The sequence below is a fragment of the Lutjanus erythropterus genome, chromosome 17 (assembly GCF_056507025.1).
Source record: "Lutjanus erythropterus isolate fLutEry1 chromosome 17, fLutEry1.hap2, whole genome shotgun sequence".
In the NCBI taxonomy this organism is placed as follows: Eukaryota; Metazoa; Chordata; class Actinopteri; order Lutjaniformes; family Lutjanidae; genus Lutjanus; species Lutjanus erythropterus.
This window is the reverse complement of record NC_139333.1, coordinates 22873741-22896342: the sequence shown is the minus strand read 5'-3', so window position 1 is coordinate 22896342 and position 22602 is coordinate 22873741. Positions and strand designations below refer to the sequence as shown.

The following is a 22602-nucleotide window of genomic DNA, read 5'->3' as shown; positions in this document are numbered from 1 at the left end:
GGAAATACTCAACTTAAGTACAAGTACCAGGAACTTGTGCAGTACAGAATGTTGTTTAGTTTTTTTTAGTCCATAAAACACTGCTGGAGTTTCACAGGAAAACAGTGTTGCACAATCTCCCAAACAATTAAAGTGAATGAAGTGAGTGGCATGTTGGGGCTTTAGGAGACTTGGATTACACCATACAAGCCATAAATGAAAAAATAAAACTCTTTGGATGATTCATTTTTGTCCTGGGAAACTCCAGCAGTGTTTTGTGTACATTGTCAACATTGTTTGAAAACAGTGGCAATAAAAAGTGGCAGTATAACCAGCTGACTCTCTCTACCCCTGTGCTTTATACCCCTTAATATTAAAGTGCAGTTTTTGTCAACAGAGTCAGAGAGTCCATTTTGTTTATTATTTTGGTAGTGTGAGTTTCTCTTATTCTTTTAATTTAGCATATTTTAATATTTTGGTGTGTGTTATTATTATTAGGAGTAGTAGTAGTAGTAATGTTGTTTTCTTAGTGGCACAAGAAGGTCTTAAAATTAAATAATATTGTTTATCACAGTTATTTCTGGTACAATATGAATTGTCACAATTGTCCAACAAACGTAGCTATTGTGAAATTCCTAGCTTTGTGTTATTAAATGTTTCTGGATGATTAATTGACTTTGTTCTATATAAATTTGAAGTGTTCTTTTGACCTCAGTTTGTGCTCCCAGGGTGTGTTTTATTTTGAAAATCCGCACCGGAAGTGCGATGTTATACTGGTGGTGTCGACGCTGGTTTGGAGACCAGTCCAGCTCGCCTGCATTCCTCCTCTCTGTAAAGCCTGACCGATAGAGACAGAGAAAGAAAGAGGAGGAGGGGGGGATAGAGAGAGAGAAAACACCAATTATTATTCACAACCGTGTTGGATTTTTATGAACCACGAAGCCTCCTCACACTCACCGGGACACAGCGAGCAGATTAAAAGACCACGACTAAATAAACCACGTCGAGAGGGACAGAGACTGCTCCTTTTGGACCTACAATAACGACAGAAAGGCGTGTTTTTCTTCTATAAAGACGTTCATGTGTGTGTAGGTCAGCTATCTAACAGCCTTCTTTCCCTAACGACGGATATCTGCTTCTCTCTTTTTTTTTTTTAATGAGGATTTGCAAGATGGCTGATGACAGCTACCCCTAACAAGGACAGAAAAAGCGACGTCCCCTTTAAGATTAGCAGGGTATATTTTTGTATTTTTATTAGTTAAATATATAAATATGGCTGCTTTTTAAAACGATAATGACTGTAGCTCGTGTTAGCGGAAGAAAATAGTGCCAATGTAGTGTTTATGTGTACCTGTGCTATGGTAGAAAATGGTGAGGTGACGTCTGAGGTAATTTATTTAATCCCGATAAGGAAGTAGAAAAATATGTTGTTGGCTAAAGGCTGAGGCGACAATAGGTGAATAAGGTGGAGACCAAAGTAAAAACAGGCTGGGTTTAAATAACAATAATAATAATAAGCAGTGTGAGAGGAGATATTTGATAGATGTGTCGGAGGGGGGAAACCAGAAGGCTCTGCAACAGCAGCCAACATTCCTGCAGATCCTAAAACCCTTTGTTTTGTGCGCAGGCAGGAGCTGGACTCGACTATTAAAACGATTAACTATGCAGTAAACAGCCTGGAAATGATGGCCCGGGTATGATTTTCTGTTTAATGAGATTATAAGGCCTTTGTTGTCGAGAGAAAACTGCAAGAAAAAGCCGAGGCCTTGTGCACAGATATGCGAGGAAGAGAAAAATGTCGCTTTTATGTCAAAATTGAAGGTGGCTGTGGTGTTGATCTGACTTGTAAAACAGCATTTCTTGCCTCCTTCCTTGCCTATGTATAATTAAATTGCAGGTGGAGGCTGCTCGGAGACTTATTTATGATTCAGCGGACAAAAGCATTGCGCTGCGTTGTGATTATTGAGGGATTCAAGCGTCCTTGAGGTCCTGATAAAAACAGATTCAGGTTTAAAAAGCTCTCTTGTGTGTATGTGTGTGTGTGAATAGTAATCAGGGTGTGGACTGGACTGGAGCAGTCCTTTCTCATGGTTTTCATGCTTGGTTTGTTGGTCTGAATTGGTCCACAGTCAATCATAATCCGAAGGAAGCTCTCAAGGTAAGAAGGGCCTGAGCAGGCAGCAGGAAACGGATCAAGTGTCTTTTCATGTGCTATACAGAGATTGATTCACCTCATGATCATATGAGTAATGGTGTAGGTTTTTAGTTCTCTGTGCCTTGTTTGCATTTCATGGTTTACCTGTAGCTGACAGGCTTTTTAGCTTCCTGTAGGCCTATAAACACACACAGGAGCTATAAAGGCAGGCCCACTCTGTGTGTGTGTGTGATTTAGAGGAAAGGAAAGCACCGTTTACTGTAATCTGTATAACGTCAGCCCCTGCTGTGTGTGTTGAAATCACCAAGGTGTTGTCATCCTTGCCTGAAGCCTTCTCTGGTCAATTTTCTGGAATTTGCCTTCATGCTGCAGCAATAAGCAATACTCGTCGTCTGCCTGCCTGCCTGCCTGTCAGGGAGACTCGTCTAATTTGGTCACAAGGGTTGAAACACACAGACTGATCTTTCAGGACGCCATCCGGTCTGTTTTTATCTTTTTTTCTCAAGACTCTCATTCTGAAAGTGTCAGGTTTCTTTGCGAGGACAGACAGGCGGAGAGGCCCAGAGGTCTGGTAGAAGTGGAAACTAGTGTATGCCTGCCCGCACCATGATGGCCTCTGACATGGCTGAGACGTGGAGGAACTGTTTTGAGGAGGAGCTCATCTGCCCCATCTGCCTGCACGTGTTCTCAGATCCCATCCAGCTGCCCTGCAAGCACAACTTCTGCCGGGGCTGCATCAGCGAGGCCTGGGCCAAAGACTCCTCGCTGGCCCGCTGCCCTGAGTGCAATCATGCTTACACGCAGAAGCCCAGCCTGGAGAAGAACCACAAACTGTCCAACATAGTCGAGAAGTACAACGCCCTGAGCGTGGAGAAAGCCACCACGCCGGCGCTGCAGTGCATCCTGTGCCGCCGTGGCCCGCCACTCCCCGCAGTGAAGGTGTGCCTGCGCTGCAACGCCCCGTGCTGCCAGTCCCACGTCCAGACGCACCTGCAGCAGCCCTGCTCGGCCCTCGGTCACCTGTTGGTGGAGGCCGAAGCAGTGAAGGCCTGGACCTGCCTGCAGCACGACGAATACAGGCTGTATCACTGCGAGGCGGAGCAGACGGCGGTGTGTCAGTACTGCTGCTTCGCCCGCTGCCACCCCAGCCATGGACATGCCGTCACTGACGTGGAGCTGCGACGCAACGACATCAGAGTAAGGAGACTTTTATACCTGTGCACATACATTAACCCAGTGGTTCTCAACCTTTTTGGTGTCAAGGACCCCCAGATTGATACACATCAGACCCGTATTTGATAAGATGTAGTATCAGAGATCTAGACTTGCAATGATTAATTGATTAACTGTCAACTGTAAAATTAATTGCCGACTATTTTGATAATCGATTAATTGGAGTTTTTCAACATTTTTTGACATTTTATAGAAACAACTAATCAATTAATCGAGACAGTAATCTTAAACATAACATACCTACAGGAATACCTGTCTGATAATAGACTGTAAACTGACAGTGAAAAGAGTGAAAACTATGAATAGATTAGTCATGTTTATACATTCTCTCATTGGGCTAAGTTCTAGTCAGTGAAATAAAAATATTTCCCATTTTTCTGGGGTTCCTTGAATGGGTCCCAGGTTGAGAACTGCTGCATTAAACACAGACAGACTTATTTATTCACTTCTTATACCTGGTCAGGGTGTAGTCACATTCTGACAATGTGACAGAAACAAAACTGCAACTAGTAGTTTGACTTCAACACTGGATCGTCATGGAAATGGACATTAGACATCTTGAAAGTAGAACTGAAACTATTAGCCACTTCATTCATTAGTTAAACAATAGAAGATTTGTCGAAGAATTGTTGAAGTCATTCTTTAAACAAATACAACCAAAAAATCACTGGTTTCATCTTCCCAAATGTAAATACCATCTTCTATTAAAGCTGCAACAATTAATTGATGAATGGATTAGTTGTCAACTATTTAATTAGTTCCCAACAACCATTTATCTTCTATGATAGTAAACTGAATATCTTTGGGTTTTTGACTGTTGGTCAAACAAAACAAGACCTTTTCAGACCCCACCGTTGGCTCTGGGAATCTGATGGATGAGGAAATAATCTGTAGATTAATGAAAAATGAAAATAGTCAATTGACGTGTCCCTGCTTGCAAGAACTCGTCCATTCATCAGTGATCAATACGCGTTAGCTAAGTGCCCACTCAAGTACCAAAATGTAGCGTTTTGCATTCATAACAGCTGGAGCTGCAACGAAAAGTGGATTAATTGATTACCTGTCAACTATTAAATTAATTACAGCTATTTTGATAATTGATGAATCATTGAGGAGTTTTTTGTTTGTTTGTTTTAAGGAAAAAGAGTCAAAAGTCTTGAGTCTTGTGAATATTTCTTTACTCTTCTTTGATAATAAACTGAATATCATTGGCTTGTTGACAAAATTGAGAAAATGACCAATGGATGAACTGGTAATGAAAATAATTCAGTTGCAGTCATATGTTCCATAATAGTAAACTGAACTTCATTTGTTTTTGGACTTTTGTTGAAACAAAACAAGACATTTAAGACCTCACTATGGGCCCTGGAAAACTGTGATGGATGAGACAGTAATTGGTAGATATGCCATCTAAATTATATCTCCATATTTTTAGGCTTTTCCATGATATGATTTATAGCTCGATATACACATTTTCTGTAAACAACATACTGTTAGGGCCTGGTGATATGGACAGAATCAGATATCACAATATTTTTGACCAAATATCTTTATCGATGTTGCAACATTTTTACTATCCATGCTTTCAGGAAATATGATCACAATGGGATTTTTGATAAATAATCCCAATGTGGTTATAATGACAAAGTGAGTAAAGGTAAATAACACAGCAGGACGAATAGGGAAGTCTGGTGAGTTCAGAAAATTGCATCATTTTACTGTAATACAGCCTTTAAAACCAGGAAAATACAACACTTATGCCATATCATGATAACTATAACCAAAATCTATGACAATATCAAGTCTCATATCACAATATCAATATATATTGATATATTGCCCAGCCCTAGATTAATAGATAATGAAAATAGTCCTTAGATTTTACCCTAACTGCAAGAATTTGTTGGATCATCAGTGATCAATAAGTGTTGGCTAAGAGCTGCTAAAGTACTAAAGTGTAGCTTTGTGCATTCATAACAGCATCACACGGGCCAACGAGGTCATTTTCTATCCACTTTGTAATCATCAAGCAAACATCAGCAGAACAAAGGAGATATTTTAATGTCATTTTTAGCCAAATAAAAGACATGAAGTGGAGACTTTTACGCTCAAAGCCGTGATGATTTGCTCAGAATCGTTTATGTATTTATTGAGTCACTTTAACTCAATCAAAAACACAGTTTCCCATTTTAAGAACCAATTGCATTTTGAGTGTTTTTCAGCGCCTGTGTGAGAGTCTTGTGCATTTTTCAGTTGTGATCCACTCCAGCCTCCGTTCTCATCTGTTGGAATGACAAACAATGCAGTCGAGGGTGGAACAATGAGGGGCCCTCAGAGGGCCTTATCTCCCCAGCACAGGTGCATCCTAGCTCAGGGATCGCCAGTTGTGAGGGGGGGTGGGGGTGGGAGTGGAGACAAGGGGAAGGGGGATTAAAGTGATTTGTCACTTGATTCTGCGGTCTACTTGGGTTTTTTATTAACCTCTTCCGTTCCTGGGGGTTTGGTGCTCGCTGGCGTCGGTTCGAGAAGAGGTCGGATTGGTTTTCCGTCCTCCTTTTTTTTTTCGGTTTTAAAGGGGTGTGTGACAGAGTAGTTTAGTCAGAGGGAGAACCATGACGGCTGCTGACTGACTCATGTAGTTCACCCTACACCCTGTTTAGGTGTCAACTGTGTCATGTTTGGGTGTATTTCCTGTTGGTGCTATGACTCAGCTTTATGTATAGTTAATCGGTCGCCTGAGGCGCAGGAAGGGCCATCGGGTGGGACCTGGTCTGAATTTAAGAGCTGTGTTCCCCAAATCCTTCGCAGCTTTTCCTACATGATCTATAACCAGGCTCTACTATAAGTAGAGCTAGATTAATTCTTGTTTTGACCCAGATACAGATATTAGTATCTTTAAAAATATGATGTTATATCAGCCGATTCCCTTTTTAGCATAAGGACATAAAATAAAGTTACATTTTTAAGATCCCTCAAATATAAGCATAGAAGAATTGTAAGTATGGTGCGTTTTGAGTGGGACATTTTACAGTTGAAACATAAACTCTGGTGGGAAAACTATGTAATGGCAACTACAAATGTTCCTGATGACTAATTTCCCTGACGTTTAAGTGGAAATTCAAAATTAGGGTTGCTGACTTAGTAAGAAAACACCCAGGGTCAATAAAATATGTCATATTGGTTTGCAGAGTCAATCTAACACCTGCAGCCTGCTCTTCTTGCAGGTTAATGTCTATTCTTGTGCTGAATGTGGTTACACATTAATGCAGTCAAGTGGTTTTATGTCAGTACGTCGTACAACTTAATTTGCTCTTTGTTCCACTTTCCACCTTGCTGGTTTACATCCGGGCATTAGTGCCTGCTGCAACCCCGGCTACTTACAGATGGCTATGCAACATCTTAGACACAACACTTAATCGGCAACATACTAAAATGCTCATTGGTTTAACTGACTAGTATTCCTGGTGTAGACTAGCGAGGGTAGCAACATTTTATTGAGTAGACAACTAATTGCACACATCCCCACTGGCAACTAAAGCTAGAGTGATAAATTTATATTACTTTATTGCGGATAAATGTTAAACGATAAATAACAAAAAAAAAAAAAAAATGCATATTGACAGTTAAAACCATTACAAGTTAAGGCTCTATGCTAACATGTTGACATTAAATGGATATAATGTTTACTATATTAACTATTCTGTAGTGTTGCATGTTAGCATGCAAGCATTTGCTAATTATTCTACAAACTGGGATGTTTTATTAGTGTTGGAGGTATTTAGTCATAAACCAAAGTGGGGCTGCAACTAACATTTATTTTTACTAATTTTTGGTTAAGCGCCATCCACACCAAAAAAAAATAACTATAACAAGATAAATATGTCATTTTAACTGAAGTGGATGGCAGAGTCCACATCACAACTATAACAACAATGACAATGTAGAACGATATCATTGGGATCACATTCAAAGCGATTTGCTAAACACTTGAAACACTGACAGCCAATCAAAATCCTCCTGAATTTACAGGGTATAGACTACAATTTAGTAAATGCTTATAATCTAATACTAGGCTACAGATTACACATAAAATATAAATTTTACTGCCCTTTTATTTATTTATTATGTTTTTTTTAATTGAGAGAATTTCATAAATCATTCATTAATCTGACTTACAACAGAGGCCTGTTACAGTGTGACTCATTTCTTTTTGGATATAATCAACTAGAGAGAAAAACAAGTACAAGACAAAGAACAACATTAAAAATCAAGCTAACTATATAAAAGATTCAAAACCAGACAAAAGGAAAACAAAAGCAAAAAAAGAATGACTGCACTTTTAAGTGTCTTTGGCATTGATGGGGTCACAAGGATATAATCAAATTGACGTCAACTCGTACAAAAGTATGAAAGAAAATATGTTTTCAAAAGACGACAGCTCTCATAACTCTTCTCTTCTTTGAAGGGTTGAATTGAAACCATATCTTTCTGTTTTTTCTTTTTGATTCTCTGCACAACGTACAGCAGTAACAGGTCGATAATATCCATTTTCCTAAACTGCCGAAACAGCTGGAGCTTGCACCATGTGCTTGGTAACACTATTTACAGAATGCTGTCATTCATCACATCATTGTTGTTATTGTTATTGGTGTGACCAGTCCGTCAATGTTATAACTATGTCCTTGATTATCAATAAATAATTTTGTCAATAAATTGAGTCCAAAACTACAACAATATTCAAGTTTACAATCACGAAAAACAAAGAAAAACACCAAATCTAACATTTGAGAAGCTGGAATCAGCAAAATGTTGACTAAAACGATCAGCAAAATAGTTTAATTTTCTGTTGATCAATTTATCGACCAATTGTTGCAGCTCTAATCAAAAGTGTTTGTGTCATGTTATACATCTGTGATTATTGTTTGTTCGTTTTATCCTCAAATATCTCTTGTCTATTGTCAGACGGAAAATCCAGTATCTGTCTGGCCATAATGGCGCTGTTTCTAAAATTACCTCGGGACAGATTAAATCCCTGGCAATTCTCTACTGCAATTTCATGTTACAGATTGGCCAAATATCAGCAGATACTGATAAATAAGGCAAAAATACTGAAAAATACTGATCAATCCACTGGAGCCCAGCTGTTGCTTAGACCATCTTCAGTTCAACCCTGATCTCTGATCACTTTTTAGATATTTGTCCTCATGGTAGTGATTACTAAAACATCCTCCATGTTGACTGCAATCAAGGAATGCAGAGTGAACCCTCTGACCCGCTCTGCTCACACACACACACACACACACACACACATACACTCACACACAGACACACACACACACCACCCCACAGTGACCCCCCCTCCTCCACCAGATTCACCTCACTCACTCCCACCAGCCACTGGAGGCGAGGAGCGACCTTCCCTCTGGCTCTGGTGTCTCTGATGGAGAAGACACTGTGGTGAAATGACAGTTAAAGAGCACCCTCGCCTCTTTATACCCCCTCCCTCCTCTTCCTCCCTCCCCCAGAGGTATCCCATACATTTAGTTGCCACCCCCCCTCTGGGAAGCTTCAGCTCCTTCGACCCTGTTTTTCCCCTGGCTTCTGCTCGGAGCCTAACTCAATCAATCAGCACAACCAGGTCACAGTCCTGGATCTAACCATGCCAACTGTGTGTGTGTGTGTGTGTGTGTGTGTGTGTGTGTGTGTGTGTGTGTGTCTGTGTGTGTGTGTGTGTGTGTGTGTGTGTGTGTTTGTGTGTGTGTCTGTGTGTGTGTGTGTCTGAGTGTCTGAGTGTGTGAGTGTGAGAGAAAGATATCTAGGGCAGTGGTTCCCAACCATGTGCCACAGAGGCCCAAGAGTGTGCAGGTTTTCATTCCAAGCTCTACAGCAGCTGATCACTAATGATAAAATCAGCTGCTGTTTAGTTGGAATGATTGGAGGATGATGATGATGACGATGATGATGATGGCATGTGAACAGACCTTCAGCATGTGAAAAACAACAGATTATTGTCTTATGGGATTAATTATAGCTTCAATCCCCCCCTTTTTTTAACTCCTTTGGTCCAGAAAATGAAATGAAAATTAGTGATTTAAATATCTCAAGCCACTGAATGTAATTATTTGCAGCTTTTGTTTGTTTTATGTAATCTATTCAGGTTTTGAACAGTTAGTTGGTCAAAAAAAAACGTTTTGAAATTAAGTCGATTAATAAGTTAATTGTCATCTATTAAATTAATCAGCAACTATTTTGAAAATCTTTTTGAGTCTTTTTTTTTTTGTAAGAAAAACTGTCAAAATTCTCTGATGTCAGCTGCACAAATGTGAATATTTTCTGTTTTCTTAGTCCTCCATGACAGTAAACTGAATGTCTTTGGTTTTTGATAAGATTGATTCATAAGTCACTGACAGAAAATCCATTGAAGTAAGCACTTTTCAAATATGAATATCTTCCATTAGAGCTACAACAATTAGTCAATTAATTGATTATTTGTCCGCTATTAAATCAGTCACCAATTATGTTAATAATCGATGAATCATTTTTAGTTATTTTTTAAAGAAAAAAATTAACAAATTCTATTATTTCAGCTTCACAAATGTGTGTATTATCAGATTTCTTTACTCCTCTATAACAGTAAACTGAATATCATATAATACAGAGATGATGAATAGTTATTTTGCAAATATTCACACATAATCATCATTTATGTGTATATAATGACTTAAGTGGGTGAAGACAAATAATAGAACAGCTAGAACAGTCTGAGAAGTTCAGAAAATTACATCACTTTTACTTTAAAATTGCCTTTAAAAGCAGGAAAAGACAACACTATCAAAAAATGATTACATCTAAAATATAGGACAATATCTACTCTCATATTATGATATCGATGTAAGATCAATATATTGCCCTGCTCTGGCTGATGTTAGCATTTAGCTCAAAGCTATAAATACAGCCTGACAAAGCCTGACTGTTGTTTATTTGAATGTGGATCGTATTGGCATCACCACATTATGTTTCTCTGTGCCATCTCCTCAACAAGCTTCTCATTCATTAAATGTTGATTGAGGATTATTCATATCTCACATTAAATATTAATAACATGAAGGATTAGCAAATCTGTGTCAATGACATTCCTACTGTGAGACTTATACAATGTAGGGAGCGACATAAAGGCTCGCTGATCTCATACGGAGCCGCTGATTGTGTGTTTTTATTTATTTTGACCTACAGCCGAGCCGGATGGGCATCTGAGTTTGGCCCCAGCGCGCGTCTGCTGTTGCTCACATGCAATCATCATCCTAGAAATAACAAGTGTTGTTGCCACAACATTGCCGTAGCTCACGGAGCAGCCTGAATACATGTGCATCTTTTAAAGAGTGAGTACAGAGAGGAGGTGCGCAGAGAGGAGGGGGAGTAGAAAGAGGAGAGCTAGCTGCCTGCCTGCTGGAGCTTTTTCTGCCTCCGTATGCCCATTTATTTATCTCTGCTCACTGCCCCCAGCTCCCCCAACATTAGTCCTCTCTCACTAATGCAAACACAAAATAGCTGTTGGTTGCTATGACAGCACACCCTCCCTCCTCCCCCACAGGGATTGTGTGTTGGATGGAGACTAAATTAGCCGGCTCCCGGATTCTAATATCTCCGGCATGGGGAGGGGATGCTCGTGGCGAGCAGAGGTCACAACTTCCTGAAGCTTAATACTTTTTCTTTCTTTCTTTCTTTCTCCTCTGTGTCCATTTGTCAACTCGCAGCAAAGCCTGTTGAGGCAGCAGGAGCGCGTGGAGGAGCGGGTGCAGGAGATCGAGGAGCAGCTCTGCAAACTCGACTCTGACAAGTGTGTGGTGGAGGTATGTTTTTTACACTCGGCTCTGTGGGCGTAGACGCAGCTACACACATTTCCAGAGATTCAACATGGTGTTGCATAATACAGTCAAAACCGCTTATAGTGGTCAAACGCTTTTATGGATCAAAAAGCTCGGGACAAAATCATGCCAATACAAATACTGATGAAATAATTCACTGATAATAATAATGTAGTCCAATCAGTGTTCATTTTGTGACTTCTCATACATGACAACATACTAAAAACAATTTTAAAACTACAACAAATCTGTTTTTTAACTTTACTCACACGATACTTGCATGATGGAAAAAAAAGTCATTTTCTGTCAGAGACATAATCTTCTTCTGACAAACTGTCAAAAACAAACCGAGATGCAACAGTGAAACTTCAGTAGGTTATATTTTATATACAGTACTGTTTTATACACGAGTGTTCATGTCTATTAGATAGAGAAATAAATAGTATGTTTTACATATTGTACTGGCACTTTTTTAATTTTCTATTTTGTCTTTTTTATTGGTGCAAAAACAAAATAATACATCAGTGGATTTACAGAGACAGCAATGATTGAGACAGGGACAAAATATAAACAGGCAGACAAAAACTAAAAACAAAATCTAACACGTCACACAACCATTCTTGAGAACTGGGACAAATTATGTCCCACCAAATTTTATTTTTTATTATCAACACTCTAATCCCATTTTTCGTGAAAGTTTATTCTTTAAGGATTTATATATGGAATTTATAAAATATTTTGGTTTACTTCGTTTTTTTATTTCTAAACTTGCTGTGTGTCAGAAAACATCCTTGTCCCAGACAAGAATTCACAATATCAAACAATTTAAAAATGTGATAAAAACCATCAAAATCTAAATCTAACAAAACCTGCTGATAACACGGGTATAAAATGTGCTATTTTTTAAATAAAAATGTTCACTCTTCAAAGTTGTGTCCTATTCACTACAACTATGCTGTGAAATGACATCAACAAAGATTTTCCTTCTGACGGAGCTGACGTCTACATTTAAGTAAAAAATTAGGAGGAGGTTGGCCAAGAGTTTGATCTGTTAACATATATTTTCCAGCATAATTGAAGGGTAAAATTAAAAATCCTAGATAGAAGGTTTTGTTTCTGTTCTCAAGAATGAGTGACTTACATGATGGGGAAAAAATCATTTTCTCTCAGTGAAAGACATAATCTTCTTATGACAAACTGCCAAAAAAGATTCAACAACATACAACAGAGAAACTGCACTAAGTTATATTTTATATACAATACTGTACTGTATTATACAGTAGTGTAAATGCAAATTAGATGGTAATCTGCATTAGAAATAAAACAATACAATACTGACTTTAAAGATACATCGATGGTTGAGACTGAAAACAAAAGGCCACAACAAAATGATATTGACATGATATAATTACTGTGATTTAAATGAGGTGAGGGGGAGGTGAGGATATTTTATAAACAGCACTGGACTGTATTATACAAGAGTGAAAATGTCAATTAGATGGTCATCTGCATGAGAAGTAAAGAAAAAGATCTGGCTATAGTAATCGAATGCTTTTAGATTTTATTTACAGTAGATTCTTTATGTTTTATTATTTTATGTAATTAAAAGAGTATATATTTGAAAAGAATTTGTTTAGATTAAATACAAATTAGAGTCACATGAAAAGTGTTTCAAACAGCTGTACTGTGTTAGAAACAGTCAATAAAGTTCAGTATACAGCAGAGCTGTCTGTTTCATCAATTTATATTCATGTAATACATATACAAATGTCAATTAGATGGTAATCTGCTTTAGAAAGAAAGAAAAAGGGGAAAAAAATCAATTATAATAATCATCCGCCTTATATTTTACGTACAGCACTGGACTGCATTTTACAGTAATGAATTTGAATTATTCACAGTGCAGTAATTTAATTTGTACAGTAATTCAAAAGCATTTCAAACAGCTGTGCTGCATGTTGAAACAGTAAAACCAGGCTTTTAACCCGTCCCCACTCTTAAACACTACATTTTACCATGAAATATGATTAGAGTCCTTTAGAAATTGAATTTCTTTATATTACTGTGTGACTTTTATTTCCACTGTAGACATTTGAAGACATTTTCTCATCAAAAATTCATAATATGTTGCTTATAATACACGTTTTAGTCGTGTCCCCAGGTTTTCACTCAATCCTGTTTGGGACATTTTGCAAGTCACATGATCAACATTTAGTATCATCAAATGAGTCTCCTGAATGCCACAGGATGACCAAACTTAAATCCTCTCACTCTGTTTTCTGTGTTTTTGTTCATGTTGTGTGATTGAGAATGTCAATCTTAATGTCCAGTCCTGTTACCTAAATTATTTCTTAGCTGTTATTGTGTTGTGTTTTTATGAGATAGATTAGCTTGAAGGTGCTGAGTGTTCTTATGCTATTGATGCTATGAGGCTGCATTTCATGTATTTGCTAATGTTCTGCTAAAAACAAAGCCCTGTTAGTAAAAATGTGTGATCCTCATAAGGAAACTGTGTAAAAAAGATAAATAAAGTGGCCTGAGATTAACTGGTTTGCACTGTACAAAGGCCTGATGAGTGGATGATGTTTGTCTCTCTACAGGACAGGGTGTGTGAGCTGAAGGAGGAGGTGCGTCTGCAGTACCAGCGGATGCACCAGCTGCTGGAGGAGGATCTCGGTCGGACACTGGAGGCTCTGGACCGCGCTCAGGCTCGGTTCTGCCAGGAGAACGCCGCCCAGGTTTTGGCTCTGGGGGAGCAGCGCCACGAGGCCCAGAAGCTGCTGAGCTCCATCCACACAGCCTTCAGTAAGGCGGAGGAGCTGAGCTTCATGAAAAACACCAAGCCTGTAAAAATCCTCACAGACAGGTGAGAGGAAAAGATGATGACGGATTCTTAAAATGGACGCCTTACTTTTATGCCCGTGGGTCTGTAAAACGTTTCCAAGCTGACGTCTTATCTCGAATTTTGCGTGTCTCTTGGCGCTTGTTGCAGGTCTCAGGCATGTGTGGGCAGCAGTCTCCCTCCTTATAAAGTGGGGAATCTAAACTCTAAACTGTTCCTCTCTGAAATCTCAAAAAGAGAGAAGAGCTTGAAGAGAACGCTGGAAGGTAGGACCTCAAACACGTTTATCAGGTTGTAATCCAGGATAATTACCATCAGGAGTGTGTTTTTATTTTTGTCAGGAGTGTGTTTTTATCATGGAAACTAAAGAAGGGGGAAGGGTCATTACATTATAAACCATTTTCAACCTTTTATGCTCTGCTTGGTGCCAGTTCTGTTTAAACCTGTGAGAGAAATACAATAAAACCTAGTTTATTTATATCATACAACTTTTGGTGAAGAAATGCCTCTGAAAAATGAAAGAATACGCTTAAGCGAATACTGAATGATGTTTTCTGAATGTGTACATTTGTTTTCTTGCTGTTGGTCTCAAAATAGTATCCAAAGATGATTAGGTATTACAGCAGTGGTTCTCAAACAGGAGTCCAGGTGTCTGAAAAGTTCCCAAAATTAGTTCCTTTAAAGCTGTAATAGGTAACTTTTCTGGATTAAAATGTCTAAAAATGTATGTTGTATATTTTGAATGCTATGTACTTAAATTACATTACAATTGTCAAACCCAGACAAATCAGTAATTTATTCGGCGGGCTTCCTATTAGCTGCTAGTTGCTATAACTTCCGGAAAAGCACGGGACACATGGGATATGTCAGAGAGTGAGGAAGGAAGTCGTTCAACGCGGCTAAAACTTTAACATTACCTTGTCCGTTAACATGATTACTACCTGAGTCTTGTCGTGTGCTGTTCATCAGCTTTGGTGGTTGTTTAACAGTGAAGATGACAACTCCCATGATCCCATGCTGTGTTACAACTTGGTAAAACTACGTGTTTTGTTGTTGTTCTAATGTGAGACAGAGCTTAGATATTGTGCTTTTAAATTGTCATGATATAGTCTATGTATTTATTTACAAATGGCTTTATATTTCAGCTAATCACATTTTAACTTTTGAATCTAAAATAGTTAACAGATTACATTCTAGTCTGACGAACTATAACTATTAATAAGCATATCTCTAAATCTTCATTAATGGTTGAGTGGCAAACATTTCATGGCTGCGCCGAGAGCTTTTTCTCACAAGTGATGTAATGATCCTTCCTTATTTTTTAGTTTCCTTGGTTCTTATTTTAATTCTAACTTTCATCCTCTGATTTCCATCCCTCTCTCTGCTCTCTCAGCTCCCCTCACTCCTCCCTCGACCTTCCTGCAGTCTGTCCCTGCGTATCCCAGCGGTCAGAGCTCTGGTTCTGGAGCAGAGAAACGGAAACATTCCACTGCCTTCCCAGAGGGAAACGGGAACGTCGGAAAAAACACCGCTCCGGGTTTCAAGGACTCCTCCTCCTCTTCCTCGTCTTCTTCTTCATCGTTAGCCAAGCAGCCCTACCTGGGCTCTGGCTCTGCCTCTGGAGAAGGCCAGTCCACCAATCAGCAGCCTCTCGGCCCCTGCGGCCCACCTCACATCAGCGAGAGCGGCGGGACGGGGAGCGGAAGCGGCTCTCTGACCAACCACCACTCGGGCTCCGTGTTCGGCTCCTCGCACTTTCCTCCCGGAGGCAGCAGCTCCTCGCACTCCTCCCAGCAGGCCGTGCTGCCTCAATACGGAGGCCGTAAGATCCTGGTGTGCACGATGGATAACTGCTACTGCTCCGGCGTGCCCTCGGTGTCGGGCCACCGCAGCCACCCTCCATACCCGCGCTCGGGCTCTTTCCCCTGGGTCAGCGCCCAGGACTACCCTCCTCCTCCCGGTCTGGCCTCTGGAGGTCCGTCCATGCAGGGCCTGGCAGTGAGGGACTGGATAGACGCCTCACAGACGCACAGACATGCAGATTTTTATGGGCTGTACGGGCAGCCCTCTACAAAGCACTATGTCACCAGTTAACAGAGTAGACACACACACACACACACACACACACACACACACACACACACACACACACACACACACACACACACACACGCACACACACTTGGATATAGAGACAGGCACCAAAATAGCACACTTATTAACCGGAAAAACACAATGCAGTTATACTTTACATGAGAGCAGGCATACATCACGTCCCTGTCTTAAGAATTACCACGCCCCCTTTTGGGTGAAAACAAGCGCTCCTAAAGGGTTGTGGCCAAACTGGAAACAATCAGTGGCACATAAATAATTTTAAAAAACACAGTTTATGATTTTCTTCACTTCTCCAAAGTGTGAAGGGCAGTAAAAGAGGGGATCTGTGGCTGAAAATGCTAAATTGTAAGACCTGTGCCAGTAACGTCATCACAGGTTAATGAATGACAAGTGGATGATTTTACTGAGTAAACGACGTGTGCTGATTGTGCCTGTAGATCAAAGTGAACCAGAAAAGACTCTTAGTGATGGTGTAACTAAAGTTTTTACTGTGAAAAAATATATCCCTACCATGAAGCACCTGATTTTAGAATGGAGTTTGATTTAACAGTCTGTCTGAAAATGCTGGGAGCAGAGGGGATTTAAACATTAATAAAGAAAGAGGTGGGCAGAGCAACGCTAAAATATCAAAACAAGAGATTCTGCGTCTCATTTCTGAAGCACGATTCTAGCATCGCCAGGCTTGAGACCAAAAAAGGGATCAGTTTCAGTTTCTGTCTCTCAAAGAGCAACTGTTGGTGCAAACGTTGGTTGTAAACACATCTTCAGTTCAGAGGTGTGAATAAAAACGTGAGCAGCAGGACGGCTGTTCGCTACAAATTGCTGTCTACATCAATTATTTTAATGGAACTGAAAAAATATTACACCTTACAGCTAGAAGATATTAAAATGTCCTTTTTGTGTAAGTGTGAAAGGTATAGGATTCCTTTATATATGCAGATTTAGCCTATTGAAGATGCACTCAGTTCATAAAAGATGACACACTGTTCTCTTAACATGAAAGTACATAAGCTGCTTCTAATAATAAAAAGTATCAGTATTGATATCACTGATTCTGGTCCTGTATTACCTGTGACCAGATCAAAACAAGTAGTAAACAGCATAAAGAAACATAGGAACTGGAGCCAAAACCGACCTGTAATCAGTTCACAGCAGGGTTTCTGTGGGTTCTTAAAAAGTCTAAAATCTAATAATCAGAATTTTAGGCCTTAAAATGTCTTACATGCAGTTTAAAAATTGACTGGCTTACCAAGTTAACGCACGCTTGCCGACCTTGAGACCAAAAATTAACGTGGCCGAAACTTTGTTTCTTTCGTTTCGTGACTTTTAAAGAATGAAAGTTATAAGTACACTTATAGTTTTAGTTTTCATTCTCAGGAATGAAAAACAGAGTAAGTCAACCTGTTTTCATTCATGCAGCAGTCTCGTGTGAAAATCAGGATGGTTGGTAAGTACAACAGTTAACATTACTTTCATAAACCTTCAGTCTTGCTTTTAAATGTGTTTTTGGTTAAAAAGAAATAATAATAATCACACTGTAACAAACACAAAACAAAATCAACATGGACTCCAATTGTCCTTCATTGCCTTTGTAATTTTTTTGCCAGTGTGGACGTGAAATAGGCCATAAAATGCACTCATAATGATCTTAAAAAGTCTTAAATTTAACTTTTTGAAACCTGCAGAAACCCTGTAGAGTAACGTCACAGATGAACAAAACAGCATTAACGGTATAAAGGTGACAGGTCTCAAAAAAACATGACCTGGAGATTCAGTAAGGTCGTTCTGTGTCCGGTTTGTTCACTTTGATGGAGACGGACTGAAGGGACTCACTTCAAACCCTGTTTCTTTATGTTTTTTTTCTATAAAACAATGCTCTTATTTTTAATCGGCATTGTTTGCTTGACTGGCCACAGAATTTGGGTCCCTAAAAGATGAAAAGCAATATATTCTTATTTTACGTTTAGACTGGCAGGGACCTGTGATTTTTTTTTTTTACCGCCAGTCAAATTAGAGCAGATGCTTCCACCCAAAAAGGGGCGGGGTCACGATACCTGGATGGGCTGCTCTCATTTATACACACATTCAAAATATTAAAGTTTATATCCACACACACGCACACGCACACACAAATCTAGAAGATGTATACACATTCGGGGGCAGGGTTGATCTCTTTTTATTTTATTATTTTCTTTATTTTCAGGCAGTGTTTCATGTAGTGTATTATACGTAAAATGCATAAACAGCCGCTCACTCTGGCACAACTTAGATCAGCATTTTACACACAAACGAGAAACGACAGCGAGGCCTGAGAGGAGAGTGTGACGCGCATCTTTTTATTTATAGTAAAGGAGATGGATTGATAGAAAAAATGAACTTTTATTAGGAAATCTTCACACTGAGGCTAAAGGGAAAAGAGAAAATACCGAGCAGTGTTGACCTTTCCAGTTTAGCGCCTCATGTTTCTCTGATATAATCACCCCTCCAGTTGTACTGAGGTCGATTGCCTTATGTTGTTATTAGCATCATGTTTTTCTCTGCCAGCCCAGCTCACTCTGTTTGATCGTAGATCCTTTAAAGAGGGGCCGCGCTCCCTTTTCTTTGATTTTTAACGTCATGGCACCTCTTCCTTTCTTTGCCGAGTTCAGGGATGGATCGTACGGCTTGAACACAAAACGCTCTTCCATGGAACACCCACAATGCACTTGTGGACGCCTTGTTAATGCCTGGACTACAGACCCGCAGAGGGACGCTCGAGCTGCATCTGAAGGGCCGGTCGACCCTGGAGTTTTGGGGGTTCTGAGCACTCCCTTCCTGCTGCCAGGCTTCCCACAGGACAGAAAATCGTTTTTCTGACAAAGACTGTTTCCATTTAGTAATTATTACTATGACTTTGTGTTATTTGGTACATCTGTAGGCTTCACGCTTCTCTAGAGGGACTCTTTGATTTTAGAGAAACGGGCAAGACTGGACAGACCAAACCAATCAAGCATCTGGAGGATCTGATGATGCTGTAATTGTACTTCCTGCAGGGCAAAGATGTCACTTCCTCTCAATAAGCACACGAGCTCTTGGCTTCCTGTTTGCAGCTGAAAGCATGCAAGGAAGAGTTTTTTTAAAGCACTCAAAAGAAGAAGAAGAACAATGGGGGAAAAAAACAACGTATGCAGTTTTAAAATGAGTGTATGAAAGAAAAAGAAATGGGTGGGAGGAATTTTTTTCATGGACTTTTTCTAAAAGAACAAAGACTGGACTGCGAGATGTAAGCAATTGTCATCATCCTAAAAAGGAGCTGCTGTCACAACAGTCAGCATAAAGAGAAAAAAAACAACATAAAAGTATCTTTTTTTGTAAATATTTTGTGAAATGGAAAAATTACAGACGTGATTTGGAGAAGGGTTCCAAATAAACGAACAAATTTAAACCGGTCTCTGCTGTCAACTCTGTATGTGAAAGTCCTGTTTTCTCCTGTTTGTTTAAAGGATGAGGGTGGTGATACTCTATATTTTTGTTATTGTCAGTAAATCCCAGGAAGATACCGAAACAATTAGTGCATTTAGTACTTTAAAGGTGCATTCATGTTCTCTGCTGACTGTTCCTAGTTTCCGAGATGGGGAGTCGTTATTCCGACTTTGGTTTGTTGAAGTGCTTTTAAGTCGTAAAGTGGAAACAACATGGATGCCGCTGAGGGCAGAGAAGGTTAGGGTGTGTTGTTCTGAATTCATTTGTAGACAACCTGACTAGTTCTCAAGTCAAATCAAATCTTATTTGTAGACCCCAAAATCATAATATGCCTCAGGGGGCTTTACAGTTTGTACAGCGTGTGACACCCCCTGTCCTGTAAACCCTCAAAAGAGTAAAGAAGAACTCCACAGAACCTTTTTAACAGGGAAAAAATGGAAGAAACTTCAGGTAGAGCCACAGAGGAGGGACCCAGGATGGACAGACACGCCATAGATATCGCATGTAGAGAACGCAACATCCCGAGAAATGTGTTGTAATACAGAGAATTTTAACTGTCAAGAATGTGAGTCAAACAACATCTGGTGTTGCCCGTTGGACCAGAGTCACTGGACTCGTTGGAATTTTCCCAGTTGGGAAATCATTTCTCCGATTATTCTGACACCACATGAATGTACTATAATACTTTTATACTTTACCTTTTATACTCTGCAGTGTTGCAGGGATGGTGTATTTTTGTAGGCCCACGCAGAAGTTGTTTTCCTTCACAAAAAGCACGAGGGATTTTTTCCACTGGATTTTGGGGGGGGAAAGAGCTAATTTTATACTTACATGTTTTGTTCAGCAAGATAATCTTCACGAATTAACGCCACTGGTGTGTTTTTGTTGTTTTTTTTTAAGCATAAATGCAATCGTGTGGAATAAAAAGCTAAAATTAGGCTAAAGGTGAACTACTCTATGGTGGCATGACTGCACGTCTTCACCAGTAAGTGACTAATCTTCTGTGTGATGTTGCTTAATGTTGCTTAACAACCTCTGTAGTCTCATTCAGCCACATGTTAGCAACCATCTTTTTTAAGACATGTAAAAGCAAATTCACAAGTGAGGTATTTACTGACATGATTTATGTTGTAGAACAAAATGTACACACAGACCTCGTTTCAGGCATCTACACAAAAACCCAGACTTCAAGACAAATGAACAGTAACTGATTTCTGGGTTCTAGGACTCAATCCTGCAGCTCTCTGTTGGTTCCTACTGAAGATTTAAATCCTCAGATCTGATCACAAATATATAAAAAATGAAACTGGTTAAATGTCACTCAAAATAAGAGTCAAAGTGCATTTTTCTGGGACTGTTCTCAGCAGTGGATTAATACACATTTTGTATCAGGACATTGTTGGATTGATTCAAATAAAATACTGTGTCCATGTAGTGAAGAACATGTCAACCAGCACAATATTGTGGCTCACTGATATGTTTTCAGTCATGCAAGCGACATGGCTGCAGGACTATGTGAGCCTATTTGATTTTTTTTACTGTGTGACAGAAAACAGGGTCAAATATAGGAGGTGTTACTCAAAAAAACAACCTCCGACTAACCCTGAAACATCTCTGCTTTATGTGGCTTCAGGGACGGCCATGCCGGACGGTCACCACTTTGGTCCAGACTAAAATATCTCAACAACACACTGGATGGACTGACATGACATTTTGTAGACATTCATGTCCCTGTCAGGATGAATTGTTATAACATTGATGATTCCTGACTTTTTATTTGCCCAAAACTTTGGTTTCTGACTAAACACCTGCAGAGCTAATGACATCCCCTTCAGCCACAGCTGTAGTTTTGTTAAGTGCCATTAAATAAAAGTCAGCAGGGTAAATATTATATCAGGCAGCTGACAGAAACTGTGTGGTGTTTAGGAATGAAGAAGTTAATATTCTCGCGTGTTTCTCAGTTATTTTTAGTACATTATCTCACCGCCAGACGAGAAACTGCAGTGTGTTGATGCCAGGAATAAGAAAAAATAAATCAGTGGAGGAAGATTTTTTTATTATTATTATTATCTTACATTTCTAGAATAAAGTCAAAATGGTACTTCAGCTTTTATTTTGATTTTATTCTCAATATTTTGCCAGGCACTTTATTCTCGACATTTTGACTTTATTCTTGAAATGCAAACTTTAAAAAAAACTCTCATTTTTTTCCCTATGCCTGGCCCTATTACTCTTCCATAGTTTGCATTTTGTGATCGTTCTACGCAATATTTTATTACACACATCAGAAATGTGACATCACGTCATTTAAGTGAGGACAGAAATATTATTTGACCGTATGTTAGTGCTGCATTCTTGTCATATTTTAGTTTTTGTATGTTATTTATGTACAACTGGGAAACTCAAAACAAACATGGAGACTTTATGTCATTCAGAGTGAATGAAAATGTAAAAAAAAAAAAGCTTCAATTAAATTGATATATTGTCAGTATTAGACAGATAAAGTCAAGCTGTAGGTATGAAGACAATACTTTTCCTGTGAAGTAATTAATTGTTGGTTTTGGTGTTGAAAAAATAATCTCAGTGTTTGTTTTGTGCTCAGTTTGTTTTTTCCAGTCCATACAGTCATCCCTACACAGTCATCTGCTTACTCTTCATATGACTTAAAGAAAAAACAACATCCTCCCACTTGTACCCAAACATCCCACAATCTCTGCTGCTCCCTTTTAAACATGCAGATAATCTGCCTGGCCGCCTCTCTCCGTCTGACAGTTCATGTATTAGTGTATTTATTTATCTCAGAAGACACATTAACATTCAAACAAAACTTTAAACATCTCTGTGTCCACCCAGCACAAACAGGCCTCATGAGTCTGTGTGGGTGGAGGCCTGCAGAGAGAGAACAGGATGGAGAGAACCAGTCTCGAGATGAGTGTGTGTGTGTGTGTGTG

At 39.3% G+C, this 22602-nt stretch overlaps 1 protein-coding gene across 1 annotated transcript; it reads left to right on the top strand.

Moving 5' to 3' along the window:
- Positions 1 to 741: 741 nt before the first annotated feature.
- Positions 742 to 16433, top strand: trim8b (tripartite motif containing 8b). The gene is made up of 5 exons (XM_084741401.1): positions 742 to 3331; positions 11122 to 11217; positions 13833 to 14098; positions 14225 to 14340; positions 15468 to 16433. Exons 1-5 carry the CDS (start codon positions 2726 to 2728, stop codon positions 16166 to 16168), a joined length of 1785 nt encoding a protein of 594 aa, XP_084597527.1. The 5' UTR covers positions 742 to 2725; the 3' UTR covers positions 16169 to 16433.
- The last annotated feature ends 6169 nt before the right edge of the window (positions 16434 to 22602 follow it).